This window comes from Terrapene carolina, unplaced genomic scaffold (assembly GCF_002925995.2).
Source record: "Terrapene carolina triunguis isolate 2854851 unplaced genomic scaffold, T_m_triunguis-2.0 Scaffold229, whole genome shotgun sequence".
Classification (NCBI taxonomy): Eukaryota; Metazoa; Chordata; order Testudines; family Emydidae; genus Terrapene; species Terrapene triunguis.
In genome coordinates, this window is record NW_020664580.1 from 1,549,299 (window position 1) to 1,566,984 (window position 17,686).

At 40.9% G+C, this 17,686-nt stretch overlaps 1 protein-coding gene across 1 annotated transcript in view; it reads left to right on the forward strand.

The window, feature by feature from the left end:
* Positions 1-17,659, forward strand: part of TGFBR1 (transforming growth factor beta receptor 1) — a 74,635-nt gene extending 56,976 nt beyond the window's left edge. Inside the window, exons 6-9 of the mRNA XM_024197574.3 lie at positions 2,039-2,195; positions 9,188-9,312; positions 11,412-11,542; positions 15,873-17,659. Coding sequence (XP_024053342.1) covers positions 2,039-2,195; positions 9,188-9,312; positions 11,412-11,542; positions 15,873-15,998 — 539 coding nt within the window. The 3' untranslated portion in view covers positions 15,999-17,659. The remainder of the gene's footprint in view (positions 1-2,038; positions 2,196-9,187; positions 9,313-11,411; positions 11,543-15,872) is intronic.
* Positions 17,660-17,686: the final 27 nt, after the last annotated feature.

The following is a 17,686-nucleotide window of genomic DNA, read 5'->3' on the forward strand; positions in this document are numbered from 1 at the left end:
TGACCATATTGGTCCCTTCTGACCTTAAAGTCTATGAGTCTAAGTTATTACAATTTAAAGGTGTGAAGTTAAATTAGATTGTTTCATAGAGTTTAAGGCCAGAGGAAACATTAGATCTTCTTGTCTGACCTCCTGTACACCACAGCCCATTAATTTTTGCCCAGATACCTAAAGCATTCAATCCTCAAGAGGCTAACCTATGTGCCTTAGAAAGAACAGGAGAGACCAATGAGGCTTCATATAAGTGAAGATAGTTCTGCAGCATATTGGTCCTGCTGTGAGCTTGGCAGCTACAGGCAAAACATAGGCACTACCCAAAGGGAATTGTTTTAGGTAAATATTTGTACTGGTGTTTATCATGTTTTGAAGATACAGAAGTTGCAAATTGGGGGTCTTACCAAAAAAAAATCCAATCCAACCTAATCTCTCTCTCTCTCTCTCTCTCTCTCTCTCTCTTCCGTGAAAATTATTTATGTAGAAGGCTTCCCCTAGAATTTCAACAAAATGTTGTATTCCAGAATTTGATCAGTGTTTAGTCTTGGCTGTGCCACTGAGTTGCTGTGTGGCCTTGAGCAAGTTATACCTCAGCCTTAGTTTTCATATTTGTAAAATGTGATTAATTACTTACTGTATCAACAGCGATGGGTATATAGTAAAGATTGATTGTAATGCTTTTTGAATGTGTAAAGTGTTTTAAAATAAGTGGATCAGCATTCACAGAAAAGAATGATTTGGATGTCGTCATTATCTTGGGACTTGTATAGGTTTATAACCTTAACTATGGTATTTAAACTGATGGAAAAATTTGAAAGTTTAGAAGGAATCTTCTTCTGGGACATGCTTGCAGGGAGCCTTGGTACTTTTTGCTTTCCTCTGCAGCATTGAGCAAGTATAGTACCTTAGGATCATGCAGACATATATCTCACAAGATCAGTTTCCTATAACTGCAGGTTGGGACTCGTCTACGTGAACATTTAGTTCACTGCAAGCTGGGGTCTGCTTCTGCCATGCACTAGCAGTGCGTGTCAACAGGGTCCACATGGACAAACAGTTCATTAGTGTGGTTTCATCTATTTCCATTTCAGAGCAGAGTAGATTAAAGCACACTAACTGTTCATCAGCAAGGTTCATACAGACAGTTCAGTGTGTGGCAGACTAGACTGGGGTAGATTCACACCGTAGCTTAGCACAAACTAAATGTTCATGTAGACAAGCCCTTACAGGCATTGGTAGACAACAGGTCTTTCCTTCAATAGTTCCTTTCATTTTAAAAAGATCTCTATTAAGTATGCTTGTATGAACATTGAAATTGTTTGTGGGGTTCGTGGTAAACAAATGCTTCTGCTTTGAAACTAAGTTTTATAAGTAATGTCATTCCAAAGGATAATCTTTGCTCAAAGTTATAAGTAGTTAAACACAGGAGTTTAGAATGAAAGTGCTGTCTCAACATTTCTGTTATTATCATATAGTATTATGGTAGTACCTAGAAGGCACAATTGTATAAAAAAAATTGTTGCTACACCAAAGACATTAGCTTATTACACCATTTTTGTTATGCATTAGCTGCTCAATTCATATGAATAGTCTTTCCAAAACAACCTCCAGTGATGTTCAATGTATTGTTCTGTTTACTCCGCTATTGTTTTGTAGTCACAACTGTACAAAGATGAAAGTGTGACTCTAGCTAGTACTCCCCCCCCCCCAGCTATAGACAAATCACTGCTAAATTCCTAGAATATAGTGATTATATTAACCTACAGATTTCACATATGTAGATCACTGCTGTTCTACCAATATAGCACATCCTTCTGTTTCCTTCAAGCAGGTTTAAATGAAACTTACATTTATAACTCCACTTCAACCCTTCACATTATAGATACAAATGTGATACTTTGATTCATAACCTCAAAATCTTGAACTCCTCACCCAGGTGAGAATCTGTAGTAGAGGATTTCTGAAACATTCTTTAGTTAGTAGTAGGGATTTGTTTTGGGACTTTTACCTCTTCTACCCTTTTTTTCCCCCTCCTCCTATGCAGGAAAACCAGCCATTGCTCATAGAGACTTGAAATCAAAAAATATATTGGTGAAAAAGAATGGAACGTGTTGTATTGCGGATTTAGGACTGGCAGTGAGACATGATTCAGCTACAGATACAATTGATATTGCCCCAAACCACAGAGTGGGAACAAAAAGGTAAAATCATTAACATACTTATCAAATTATTTTTCTTCAAAATGTGTCTTCCTCTCCTTTCTGTGTAAGAGATTGATAGTCATGGGTCTGAATGGCAGTATGACCAATAGCCTACAAAATTGTCTGCGGCAGGCAGGGCTTCCCCCACACCCATCCTTTCCAGTCAATGGAACTACTCCATGGTTAAGAGCCTTGCTCAATCTGGGTCTCTGTGTGTCTATAGCACTGCAAAAATTTGTGCAAATGGTACTGGGTATTGGGAGATCAGCACCTCTTCAATATCTTCATAAATGATTTAGATAATGGTATAGAGAATACAATTATAAAGTTTATGGATGATACTACGCTGGGAGCGGTTGCAAGTGCTTTGAAGGATAGGATTAAAATTCAAAATGATCTGGAGAAATGGTCTGAAGTAAATAGGATGAAATTCAATAAGGACAAAGGCAGAGTACTCTACTTAGGAAGGAACAATCAATTGCGTGCACATAAAATGGGAAATGACTGCCTAGGAGGGAGTACTGCAGAAAGGGATCTAGGAGTTATAGTGGGTCACAAGCTAAATATGAGTCAACAGTGTAACACTGTTGTGCGCGCAAAAAAAAAAAAATGAACATAATTCTGGGATGTATTAGGAGGAGTGTGGTAAGCAAGACATGAGAAGTAAGTCTTCCACTCTCCTCCGCACTGATAAGGCCTCAGCTGGAGTATTGTGTCCAGTTCTGGGCGCCGCATTTTAGGAAAGATGTGGACAAATTGGAAACAGTTCAGATATGAGCAACAAAAATGGTTAAAGGTCTAGAAAACATGACGTATGAGGGAAGGTTGAAAAAATTGAGTTTGTTTAGTTTGGAGAATAGAAGACTGAGGGGGGATGTGATAGTTTTCAAGTACATAAAAGGTTATTACAAGGAGGAAGGTGAAAAATGGTTCTTGTTAACCTCTGAGGATAGGACAAGAAGCAACGGGCTTAAATTGCAGCAAGGGAGGTTTAGGTTGGACATTAGGAAAAACTTCCTTTCAGGGTAGTTAAGCGCTTTAACAAATTGCTTAGGGAGGCTGTGGAATCTCCCATCATTGGAGGTTTATAAGACAAGGTTAGACAAACAACTGTCAGGAATTTTCTAGTGATTACGTAGTCCTGCCTTGAGTGCAGGAGACTGGACTAGATGACATATTGAGGTCCCTTCCAGTCCTATACTTCTATGATTGTATTCCCAGCTAACTGGCTTCTTGTGTGAATTACGATCACAAAGCCTTCTATTGTATAATGATATAACCTCCATCCAGTCTCAGTTTGTCATATACAGGAGTTATTTTAGACGAATCAGTAAGGGTATATAGGGTAGTATATGCCGGATGGAAATAGAAAGTTGGTGCCTGACATCAGCCTGAAATATGTAATATAGTTGTCTGACCAAATATAGGAAGTGAATGGTGCAGAGTAGGGTATCTAGCCTGTAACGTGGTGTTGGACAGATATCTTGTGAGGGAAATATGAAAAGTTGCCTATACCGAATACCATGAGGTTGGGAAAGGCAATGGTCTCTAGCCTTTGATTAGGGAGTAGGTTTGAAATGTATAGGCCAGCATGCGCTCTCTCTCTCTTCCTTTAGGAACCCACCTCCCAGGTTGGGAAACCGGGGGTTTACTTTCTTTAAAAAAAAATGTGCGTTTAATAGTGACCTTACTTCATTTCTCTTTGGCCGCATCTGTGTAGTTAAAATCTTTAGTCATAATTCACCTTTGCTGCAACACTCTGTTCCATTTTGTATTTACCTGTGACATTCTTGATTACCTTTCCCAGACCTGAAGAAGAACATAGTGTAGCTCAAAAGCTTTTCCCTTTCACCAGCAGAATTTGGTCCAATAAAATATTACTTCACCTTCCTTGTCTGTCTCATATCCTGAGACCAACATGGTTACAGTGCTGCCAACAGAATTGTAGACAGGACAATTAAGCTCTACTCCATTCTTTGCTACAGTTGCCCTCATTGTTAATGATGCTGGGGCTATTCTAATTCTGAATTACAGCTAAAAAGTTGTCCAGTTTAGACAAAGTCTTTGTTCCTTATCAGGCCTAAAACTTTAGTAGCATGTTATCAACCCTATCCAGTTCAACATTAATTCCTACTCCTGAGAACCACAGAAGAGCCACACAAAGTTAATTCTGTATTTTACTAAAAGACTGACATGGCATAAATTCAGGTTTATCCCATCAGTGTTATACAAGTCTCCAGACTGAAAGCACCCAACTTCAGCACATATCTTATTGTTGCTATTCTTCTTTCAGAAATCTTTATTACTGTTTTATTCATCCATTCCCCCTTGAACCAAGGCTATTTTATTCTTGTTTATAATATTCCTTTGAATGTGCATTCTCAGAGGCCTTCAGGATTAGGGATCTATTTTAATTTCTTACTCTCTAGATTAGAAAACTACTTCAGGGGAAGAAATTTACACTGGTGCAGGACTTTGTTCTATTTAATCTTGGTCCTGGGTAAAAAGTACTGCTAGATGGAATCATCAGTGGTGAGGGACAGATGGTCATGAGAATGTCGCTACAGGTGGCTATGGACTGTTCTGATATGGCTACAGGGTTGATGCCCACAGCCATCATTGTGTGATGAGCCTCGTGGCTCCAGGCATGCCATGCAAAATACCTTCAGCCTCTGGTTTTCAGGAGAGGGGGGGGAAAAAAAACCAACCGAGAACAGCTGAGTGCTGCCGGCAGTCAGAGGAGGGAGGGGGGCGGGGGGGAAAAAGCTGAGAACAGCCGAGTGCTGCCGGCGGGGGGGGGAAGCGGAGTGCAGCGTCCCGACCGAAGATCGATCGGGACGCGGGACAAATACCTAAATATCGGGACGGTCCCGATTTTATCGGGACGTCTGGTCACCCTATGTCCATTGCAGATTTCTTTTGCTTCCCCACAGAAAAATGACTTTCTGACTGGGAAGCAAAGGTAAGCCACAAGAGCGGTCATCAGCTCTCCCCAGCAGTATGTTTCAGGGGCCCAGGGAAACTGGCAGAGAGGTAAATCACTGTGGGGCAGGAGGCGGGACTGGGGAAGATCCAGCTGGTGGCTCCTACCCTGTACCAGGATCAGCTGCTAGTCCTGGCTGTGCTGGGAGGACGGAACTTCTTCCTTTGCACAGCATCCAGGGGCAGGTCCAACCCACCCCCAGATTTCTCCCTCAGCTGAAGGAAGTTCTGCAAACTCCCTTACCTGCTTCCTGCACCTATTGCTCCTCAGCTGCAGGGGGAGGGATCCCTGTACAGGGAGCTGCTCCCCAATCTGCCCAACCCCTGTGCCTCCAGACCCCCTCATACCCAGACCCTCCCAGCGAGCCTCCCCCCCACACACCCCGATGAGCCCCACTCTCCCTGCACCTGGACCATTCTGCCGAGCCTCCCATCCCCCAGATCCCATCCCCACCAAGTCCCAACCAGCTGCATCTGGACCCCCCCCCCCCCCGAGCCCTCCACACCCCCTTGCCAAGCTCTATCTCCCCCACACCCAGACCTCCCCCACTGAGCCTGGACCACCTTCACCTGGACCCCCCTGCAGAGTCCCATTACTGTTGCACCAAGAACCTCCCAACAAGCCCCTGTGCATACAGATCCCCCCCGCACACACCTGGATCCCCCACTGAGCCGCCCGCACCCAGATTACCCCACACCTGGATCCCCCCCCACACTTAGCACACTTGGATCTTGCCTTGCTGAGCCTGCCTGCCCACACTTGGTGTACACCTGGAACAAAGGGGCAGGACCCTCGGGTGTTTCTGGGGCAGGGCCAGTCCTTGCGCTGTGTCAGGGTTGGGTGCAGCTTCACTTCTGAGACTCGGTTTCCTGGGGGGAGCTGCACAATGATCTCCCACCTCTGTGCAGCCAGAGGCCTGTGCTCCCCAATGCCATGCTGGAGCTTCCACATTTATTTGACAAAATTTGCAGAATTTAAAAATATTGTGTGGATTTTTTGTGTGTGTGTGCAGAATGTCCTCAAGAGTAACAGATACAAGGGACTTGGACCTGGTAGGACATCAATGTGTTAGTGCTCAGAGTCATCAGGCTAGGCTACATTACCTTTCATTCTGTGCTTCAAAACTTCACAGTTCAGCTCCTGATGGACAACACCTTTGATGCACTACATAAACAGGCAGGGAGGCACATGCTCATTTTTCCTGTTTGTGGAGTCCTTAAACTCTGGACATGGTGTCATCAACACAGCATAACACCAATGGCCCTTCACCTCCTGAGCATCAGCAACAATGTGGTGGGCTCTCTGAGCAGTCAGTCACCACTTAAAAGTGGTTGCTGTGGAAGTCTATTAGAGCTGATAATCATACATTGGGGAACCACCGTGATAACCTGTTTACCACTGATATAAAGTCCAAGTGCCAGAACTTTTTTGTTTCTATATGATCCCAGGGTTGTTACTTGGCTCCTTGATTCTGCAGTGGTCTGAAGGCAGCTTGCATGCCTTTCCACAAGTTTCCCTTTTCCCTAGGGTGACTTCCAAAATCAGGAGACATGGCCATACTCATTCTTGTAGCTTTGTACTGACTGAGGCAGTTTTGATTCTGACCTACTACATGTGTCCATCTAGTCCAACTCCCAGAATACCTAGACCTGTTCTCACAACACCATGGCCAGATAATTCATCTAGCCTAAAGTTGATGTACCTGATAGTCCAACTGTTGGTTGGTTGAATCCCCAAAATCCTGATTCAGAGGAGGAAAATATTCTTAAGAACTTACTCATTGAAGTTGAAACTATTCTCTATTTTGTGGACAGCCTAGCATTGTCTGGACCTGGTCACCTCAGATCCCCTACTACTTACTGCACTTGAAAAGACATGCCTCTCATTCAGCTCTGTTACAGTGTACCGTGTACAATTTCACATTGCCAGATACCTGTACAACTGTGCTCCCCTTTCTCATTCCATGATACATCTTACTCGCTGGTCAGAAGAACCTATTTTTGTCTGGGACCTTGATCTAGTACTTTTGAGACTCCTGGCATTTCCGTTTGAATCTGACTGCTTCCTGCACCACCTCACTCTGAAGACAATCATAGAATACCAGGGTTGGAACGGACCTCAGGAGGTCATCTAGTCCAACCCCCTGCTCAAAACAGGACCAATTCCCAGACAGATTTTTGCCCCAGATCCCTAAACGGCCCCCTCAAGGATTGAACTCACAACCCTGGGTGTAGCAGGCCAATGCTCAAACCACTGAGCTATCCCTCCCCCTTATCTTGTTGATGGCCATTACTTCAGCCAGGAGAGTGAATGAGCTTCAGGCACTTATGGCCAAATCCTACATACTGCATTCCACAGAGAAAAGGTGGTGCTGAGATCATGTCCACAGTTAATTCCTAACATGGTCTGTTATCTAAACCAGTCAATCAACCTGCTTGTCTTCTTTCCAACGATACACTTGGCACAGGGAGAAAAAGTACACACACTAAATGCACCCGGGACTTTGCTTTATGTTGACAGGACCAAATCGTTCAGACTCTTGTCCTGGCTATTTATAGCCATAGCTGGGTGTTCTAAAAGTTAAGCCAATGTCCCCACAGGGGATATTGAAATGGATAACTCAGTGTATCTTGCTGTTACTATTTGGCTGGTGTACCTCTTCCACTGCAAATCAAGGCACTTCACCAGAACTCAAGCAATTATCCTCTGCCTGTTTAAAAATGTCAATTTGAGATCTCCAAGGAGATGACATGGAGTAACCCATTACCGTTTGTCAAGCATTATGCATTGGATTTAGCTGCTAGAATAGATGGCAAGTATGGGAAAGCAGTACTATTAGCACTGTTGAAATGATGCAGCTGATATTCCTCATTCCTGAGGGGCTACAACTTGCCAGTCACCTAGAGGAGGATCCACACTGGCATATACTGTACCTATAAGTGTGGTTCTTTGACATGTCAGTGTGGCTCCTATGATCCAACCTCCACCCCTTCTTTTTAGAGTCCTCTGCTACATTGGCCCTGATCCTCCCTTGCATTCTGCTCTGTATACCCTCATGTGGCCCCAATGAATATCAGTATGCAAAAAAAATCAGATCTTGCGTGTGAGGCACATGTGAATCTACAGTTGATCCATGCTGATCACAACATCTCGAAGAACCAGTTACTGTATGGCTAGTAACAACTTTTTTCCATTCTCTAGCAGTCCCCAGCCATGCCTCCCTCCAACACAGCCCACAGGGTTTTAGCATGTCTAGCAACATATTCTAACTCCCATGTTTCTCCCTTCTTCCCCATGCTCTTTAGGAATGCCCCCTAATGCAAAATTCCTCTCTTTTGTCCTTCAACCTGCCCCCTTCCTCAAAAGTAATTATCTTCTCCCACAGATCCACTGCTGCTGCCACTACTCCTGTCTCTGTGTGTCTCCTGGATATTGCAGCCACTGTGTTGCTTGCTCTCCCTCCCCTTGTGAAGATTCTATGGCTCCAGCTTTCTGTCTCGCTATCATTTCCCCTTCCTAAAATGGCAGTAGCTCAGAAGCTGCTTTGCTTCTTGCCTCCTTTCACCTGCTGGAATAAAGCTATTGAACATATTTTCAATTTGTAATCAAATACAGTAATTAATCTTAACAGTTGAGGACCACAGACACAAGCCTCAAGGGTCACATGTTAGACACCTGGAAGTAACTGAGCTGCTTTTCATTGTACCAAGGCCATGCAGATTGGTGCGTGACATAGGGTGGGATATTGAAAAGCGCTCAGGATTGGTCTAATTGCTTCTGTTGACTAATTCAATAGGCATTTTACCACTGACTTTAATGGAATCAGAATTAGGCCAACATGCAGTGATTTTGAAAATTCTACTCTTTAAGTAGTACGTCATAATTTTCCTAATTTATTGACTTCTGTTAAGCTGATTTGTTCAATGTGTTGGAGCTGAAGAAATACTGAAAAAGCTTAGTGCAGTATGCATTTTATGGCATAAGATATTTTGATTTTTATTTTTAATAGATACATGGCTCCTGAAGTCCTAGATGATTCCATAAATATGAAACATTTTGAGTCATTCAAGCGAGCCGACATCTATGCGATGGGATTAGTGTTCTGGGAAATAGCACGGCGATGTTCAATTGGTGGTACGTGAGCATATTAAATTATAAGTTTTTGTACTGATTGTTTGAAGACTCTGAACAGTTTTGCATACCTATTTTCCACAATCATTTTGTTATACTACATAATTTAGCATACTTTCCATGGTTTATACTTAGTTTTTAAAACCATTTTATCTTTTGCTTCAGTCAACTAGTGTCAAATAATGAGCACCTCTCAAGTTTCTTAACAAGGGCTTATCTGTAAATGATATATGGCTAAGCCTGGAGTAAGTAAAAGAAACTCCTCTTGAAATTGAGAGCCACCCCTCCTTATACCAGAGCAGAATTTGTCCCAAAAGTCATATAGAAAAAGGGCAAAGTTGGTGCCCTTGAAAGTGTGGGACTGACTGCACTGGTAAGGATATGTGCAGGTAATGTTCAGATACCTAGTTTAAAATGCAATTTTTCTGACACAAATCATCTCGGGAAGAGACAGAAGTGTTTTTATAGTTGTAAAAGGCACTGGTGAGATCTCCTCTGGAACACTGTGAGCAGCTCTGGTCTCCCATCTTTAAGGAAGATAAATTCAAACTGTAACAGGTGCAGAGAGAGGCTACTAGGAAGATTAGATGAATGGAGAAACCTGCCATATGAGAGGAGACTTGACTTAAGCTTGGCTAATAAAATGAAAGCTGAGGGGAGATAGGATTGCTTTATATAAAAACATTAGAGGGATAAACACCGGGGAGGGAGAGGGCTTATTTCAGTTACAGGCCAATGTTGGCACAAGAACGAATGGATATAAAGTGGCCCTCAACAAATTTTAGGCTTGAAATTAGACTAGAGTTTCTAACCATCAGAGGAATGGAGTTCTGGAACAGTCTCCCACGGGGAGTCGTGGGGGCAAAAAATCTAACTTGTTTCAAGACTGAGCTTGATAAATTTATGGAGGGGATGGTATGATGAGATTGGCTATATGCCAGTTTAAGCAATCTGCTGTTCCCAAATATCTCCAGCAGCTGCGGATGGGACCCTAAATGGGGAGAGCTCTGAGTTACTACAGAGAATTATCTTCCAGGTGGCTGGCTGGTGGGTCTTGTCCATATGCTCAGGGTCTAACTGTCATTTTCCCCCAGGTCAGATTGACCAAGACCCTGGGGCAGGGCGGGATTCTGATTTCCTCTGCAGCATGGGGCACATGTCACTTGCTAGTTTGAACTAGCGTAAATGTGGATTCTCTAACTTGAAATCTTCCAATCCAATTTTGAGGACTTCAGTAACTCAGCCAGAGGTTATGAGCCTATTGCAGGAGTAGGTGAGGTTCTGTGACCTGCGATGTGCAGGAGGGTCTGACTAGATGATTTTGATGGTCCCTTCTGGCCTTAAAGTCTAGGAGTCTATCAGTAATGGGAAGTGTACATCTGCTCTTCCTCACACAGTACTAAGACTTATTCCTAAGTATTTAAAGTGCAATATGGAAAACTCTCCCAATATTGGAGGGTGGTTATAGTTGCTCTTGTATTGGGATTCACGTTTTCAGTTTAAGCCTAGAACAGCATCAGTCATGCTCTTTAAAGAATCACTTTTCAAATAAAACTTTTAAAATAGAAACAAAGAAAATGGGCAAAGGTACTTGCAATGGAATTTGCATTTTGTTCACGTTGTCCCATGTAAATTGCAACCTGTATTAATTGTTTATGTTTTGTGATTGACTTATTTGTAAGTAGATGTGGTAATATACAGAATGAAAAGATCAGATGCAAATTAAGCTGTTTTTAAAAGCTTTTATGAATATGTTTAATTTGTTTCATTGCTGATGAAACAACCAGTTTCTGTTCAAATTCAGGAAGACACAATTTCCACAAGCCTGTAAACATTTTACGAAAAAGTTACAAAGCACTAAATTAAGGCAGTTGTGTGAGCTTGGTCAATCACTTCATTGGTAAAATTGGATAATATTTATTTCCTTTGTAAAGAGATTTTAAATCTGCCGATTAAAAGTACTGTATAAAAGAAGTACTGAGTTATATCAGCCCCCAAAAAAACAAAAACAAAAAACCACCCTTGAGAATGAGTTAACAAAAAAATCTGTAATTGTGGTGTTAAACAAAAAGAAATGCTAAATACTTCAATCAAAACTACAGGAATACATGAAGACTACCAGTTACCATACTATGACCTAGTCCCTTCAGATCCGTCAGTTGAAGAAATGAGGAAAGTTGTTTGTGAGCAGAAGCTGAGACCCAATATTCCAAACAGATGGCAAAGTTGTGAGGTGAGTATAACTAAATGTGCAAAAAACTAAAATAATTCAAGAAAACTGCAGCTTTAATATTTTAAGTATTTAAATCAGTTTTTTGTCTTGATTTTTGTAGAATGGAGATGCATATGTGCCTCTGAGAGAACTTTAGTGGCTTTGTGATAATTATGAATTTATTATATGATGCTGGTCAGTGGATGTGGTTATGCACAAAAATTTAAAACGCTCTTACCCAGGCTGGCTAGTTTGACAAAAGAATTCTCAGAGCCCTTCCCATGAACAGTGGCTAAAGTTACTTGTCCATGAAATTAATGTGTGACTGCAAATGACACAAAACAAAATTATCCAGGAAACCTCACTGCAGATCAACAAATGTATTTCATTACTTCTAATTAAAAATATAAGAAACTGAATAACACGTGTTCCAGAGGACAATTTTTATCTACAATTGCAGGACCATATAAATGTCTGGCAAATTAACAGAATATTAACCAAGGAGTGAAAATAATCTGTGCTGATTGTACTTAGTTTGCAGTCTTCAGGGCATAAAACACCAAATATGATATAATGGAAATCATTCATTTCCATTCTCTGGGTCTCTTTTGTTACAATGTCCTAATGTAGACAGATTCACAACAGTGACGTGGCAAAAATGCAGGGAAGAAACACTAGAGCCTTCTGTACACTAAGGCCATTTCTACACTATGGGGATTATAGTGGTATAGCTAAGGCCCTGTAATGTAGATCCAGCCTGTCACAGTGGAAGGGATTTCTCTGTTGCTGTAGGAACACCGCCTCCCCAAGCGACGGTAGCTAAGTTGATAGAAGCATTCTTTCGTTGACCTAAGTGCAACTACACTGGGGATGAGGTCAGCATAAGTACTGCACTAGGGTGTGGATTTTTCACACCCCATAGTGCCATAGCTATGTCGACCTAAATTTTAAGTGTAGACCAGGTCTTAGGTAGGATAAAGTGAATGAAGGGCAATTTACATCTGAATGAGATTATCTATGTCAGTTTAATGTGCTTTAACTTTACACCTTTAGTTAATTCATCTTAATTTTCCTGAGTATGCCTGTGTAGACAAGCTCAAAGTCTGAGGGTATTTAGCTAATCTGGGGGTTCTCAAACTGGGGGTCGGGACCCCTCAGGGGGTCATGAAGTTATTACAAGGGGGGTCGCAAGCTGTCAACCTCCCCCCAAACCTCACTTTGCTCCAGCATTTATAATAGTGTTAAATATCTAAAAAAGTGTTTTTAATTTATAAGGGGGGTTGCACTCAGAGGCTTGCTATGTGAAAGGGGTCACCAGTAAAAAAGTTTGAGAGCCATTGAGCTAACCCCATTCATCTCAGTAGGTGTTGAGTGACATTAATTTAAAATGTCAAGCCTTCCTGGATGCTTAAAGCCTCCTTGTCTCCTACTCAACTGTCGAACATTTACTTAGTGTTGATGCAAAAGTCTGATATTAAACCAATTATTTTAAGTGGCCTCAAATTTTAAATTCAGCATACTACAAATTAAATTACACAAGATATTATACTGATTGGAGTAAACTGAGATTGGCATGGAGGGGTAAAAAGCTTAGAAGCAATACCATGTTTTTTTGAAGTCTGCTACTTAGATCTGTGTAATCTAAGTGTATCACCTTTACAAAAGATTATTTTCCAGACTATATTTTAAAGCTCTAGCTTGAGTACTCTACCTCCTACAGTTCAAAACTATTAAATTATGAGTAAGAACATAAGAATGGCCATATTTAGGGTTACCAGATAGCAACTGTGAAAAAATGGGACAGTGGGTGGGGGGTAATAGGCGCCTATATAAGAAAAAGGCCCCCAAACCAGGACTGTCCCTTTAAAAATGGGACATCTGGCCATCCTAGCCATATTGGATCAGACTAATGGTCCATCTAGCCCCAGTATTGTCTTCCAACAATGGTCAACGCTAGATGCTTCAAAGAAAGAACAGAACAAGGCAATTACCAAGTAATTAATCCCCTGTTGTCCAGTTCCAGCTTCTGGCAGTCAGAGGTTTTAGGGACACCCAGAATATGGGGTTGTGTTCCTGACCATCTGGGCTAATAGGTCCATCAATGGCTATCTTCCATGAATTTATCTTTTGAATCCATTATTATTTTGGCCTTCCACTCGCAACAAGTTCACAGTTTGGCTGTGCATTGTATGAAGTACTGTACTTCCTTATGTTGGTTTTAAACCTGCTGCCCATTAATTTTGTTGAGTGATCCCTAGTTCTTGTGTTATGTGAAGGGATAAATAAAACTTCCTTATTCACTTTCTCCACACCATTCATGAGTTTATACATCTCTATTGTATCTCCCCTTACGCCTCTTTTTTTTTTTTTTCCCCTAAGATGAAAGGTCCCAGTCTCTCTTAATCTTTCCCCATATGCAGGGCTTTGGAGCTGTGCTCCGGCTCCGCTCCAGCTCCAGGCAAAAACCTGCAGCTCCGCTGCTCCACGCTCCAGCTCTGGGCTCTGCTCCAAAGCCCTGCTCATATGGAAGCTATTCCATACCCCTGATCATTTTTTGTTGTCTTTCTCTGTACCTTTTGCAATTCGAATGTATCTGTTTTGAGATGGGGCATCCAGAATGGTACACAGCGCTGAAGGTGTGGGTGTACCATGGAGTTATATAATGCCATTACGATATTTTCTGTCTAGTAATACAGACACTGAGCATAACCACATTTGCCTCCTTTGTAGACTGGCATAGAAAGTAGACCTGTAGCAAGAGATATTTAGGTTAGATGTTATGAAGAAATTTCCAAGTATAAGGGTAGCTAAGCTCTGGAATGAGTTTCCAATGCAGGCTGTGGAATTCCCATCTTTGGAGGCTTTTAAGACAGGTTGGATAAACACCGGTCAGGGATGGACTAGGGTTACTTGGTTCTGCTGCAGCACAGGGAGCTGGACTTGGTGACTTCTTGAGGTCCCTTCAAGCCCTTTATTTCTACGTATTCTCCACTCCCCCATGCCCTCTAGAATATATTGGTTGTAAAGCTAGAATATCTAGGATTCTTCAAGATGAGTTGTGTATACACATTCCACTTCAGGTGTGTGCACTCAAGTGGGAGACTTTTTTTTGGTCAGCAGTACTCATTGGGGCAGCACATGTGCTCTGAGTGTCCTCATGCCTTCAACTGAAGACACAAAGGGCAGAACTGTCCTGATCCCACCTCAGTTCTTTCTCACTGCTTGTGGCTATTAGTTGGAGGCTGTGGTTGGAGGCATGAGGGACACTCAGGGTGCATGTGCTGCCCCAATGGATACTGCTGACCAAAAGTCTCTGGCTTGAGTGCACTAGGTTCATGCACACATAAAGTAGAATGTATGTGCAACACATCTCAAAGAACCATAGTGACTGTACAGGTAAGTAATCATTTCTTACTTGAGTGGGATCTTTCTACGTTTGGTATTTCTGGGCCATCTAGCACCTTGGTGCCATGGCATTCTGACTTAAATAACGCACCGGGAACAATGATTCAGGAGTTTTTGTACTACTTGAGAATAAGGATTATCGCCATCTTTCCATTGGACCAGCATTTTTTTTTTTTTTTTTTTTTTTTTTTAGTACTGCAGTTTCAACCCTTTACAGACGTTCATTTTCTGGTGTCATAGGTCTTGGCTAAGGTTCAAATTTATATGTGACTTTATAACATTACTGTTTTTATAGAACTTTAAACTATCATCCCCTCGTAGAGTTTTTATTTAGTTTTGATCTCAAAAAATGGATGACTTTCTTTGAAAGGATAAAATGTCTGCAGTAGTTCTTGAACATTGTTAAACAAAGAGCATGAATAACTTTCCCCCTTGAGTTGAATTATGGAGTATTCTGAAGCCATGCAGACTTCTCCTAAATTGATAACTAAAAGAAGGTATTAATTAGTCTTTCAATAGCATGCAACACAATATATTCCCACATGACAGTTCTAGGTAACATATGAATGTTTTTCTCTTGAGTTTTTTCAACTGGAGGCACAAAACACTAGAAGTACATATCTAATACAGAACTTGAGAGAACAATTCCCAGGCAAGCTAATTTTTCATAAATATTTTATTATTCTGCATATGAGCCTAAGTGTACTGAAACAAGTGTTACAGTTCACCTCAGAACTTTTTAGAGACCTTTTATTTTTCTTAAACAAAATGAGAATCTGGATTTCCCACCACAACACACTTTTTTGCATATCACAGTAGCACCAATGACAAAAATTTCAGAAATGTGAATTCTAAGAGTCTAAGGCACAATAAGGATGATTATTCAGGGATAGAGAAATGTATAGACTTTTTTCCTTTCTTTTCTTTTCTTTTTTTTTTTTTACAGGCATTACGAGTAATGGCCAAAATTATGCGTGAATGTTGGTATGCCAATGGAGCAGCCAGGCTAACAGCTTTACGCATTAAGAAAACATTATCACAGCTCAGCCAACAGGAGGGCATAAAAATGTAATCCTGGATTTACTACTGAAGAGCGCTTTAAAGATCCATAGCTGAATCTGGGTGGCATGTTCAGAAGGTTAATAGCTCTACCTCACTGAGGGAACAGAAGGATATTGCTGCCTTTTGATACTTTATAGGAACATCAGTTGTTAGCCCCGGGATTTCTGTGAACATGGTAAACAGTTGTGTTTGGGTCTTTTTTGTGCACTATGAACACCTCTTTCCCAGGACAATTACAAAACATTGTGTAGTCTAGCTTTATTTTTATTAACATGTAACTCTATTTTAAAAGTTGATTACTGGTCTTAACTTTTCATTAACTGTGCTGAAGACATGAAGATCATTAAGGTTTTGGAGCTGGTTCACTACATTGTATACAGTGCATTGAGGGTTCTTAAGTGATTTTATTTGTGGTTGGTACAACTGAGTATTCTGAACCACTGCAAAATTTTTCTTTGATTCAGGTTTTGAATGTATTATTGCAGTATAACTTTCTAGCTATTAAGCTTACATCTATTGACACCTACCTTGATTTACAAAAATGACCTCATTCACTTGTGGGGAACATAATTTATGCAACTATATTTTGTATACTGTTACTGTGCTTTCACTTATTCAGAACATTGCATTGCCTTCAAAATAGATTGTACTATACCAGTAAGTGCCACTTCTGAGTCTTTATAATGCAAATCAATAGGAACATACAAAGTTTATGGTACTTGTGGTTTCAAAACAGAGTTCAAAAATGGAATTATTCCTTTGCTTAATGACATAATTAACTCTCTATTTGGCATGTAGCTGCATCATTCTTGGAATAACTTTTTTACCAAGATCTGATTCTTAAACCACTGTATGAATTTAAATGGTATGCAAGGTAGTTAATTCAGTGTTATGTTCTAGAACTGTGCATCACATGTAATAAGTTCTAATTATTATATCGAATAAGAATTTTTTTTAATGAATTGGCACTCTTAAAATGTTTGTCATACTCTTATCTAAGGCCTGGTCTACACTAGCAAGAGGACTAAAGGTTTTTAAGATAAAAGGGAAGAAGTTTTACTCTTTGAAGTCATTTGTGAGAGATTTACTTTTCAGTTCCTCAAAGTCTTTCCTTTTTCTTCTCGAACAGTATTATTTGCAAGACAAGAATTAACTTTATCTATAATTAGAGATGATTAACTGTAATATTTGGGCTTGTTTTATTAGGAAGTTAAAAGCTGCTCTCAAATTATACATGCATATACTGTGTGTATGTGACATACACACAGTGGTGAGCTGCAAGACTTTGGATACACACACCAGAAGGTTCTGGTGCCCTTGTTATAACTACAAGAGCAAAGATAGTTTGTGTTGTCATTAGAACCCTGAAAAAAATATGCACAGATTTACTCAACCTTCAAATCTCCAACAGGTATATCTTTTTTCACAGGATTTTAACAAACTTTTAAGATGCAGATTGTATCACTACCTGTCTGAATGTCTCTTAAAATTGTTAAACGCATGGGGGGCGAGCGGGAAATCGGGAGAATAATCTTTGTCCTGAAACTCAGTTTTTAACCATTACAAATATCTGCTTGGGTAGCAGGCATTTGCCTAATGTTAACTTTACTAATGCACAAAAAAAAAAATGGATTGCTATATGCACAACATATCTCTCTCTCTCTCTCTCTCTCTCTCTCTCTCTCTCTCTCTCTCTCT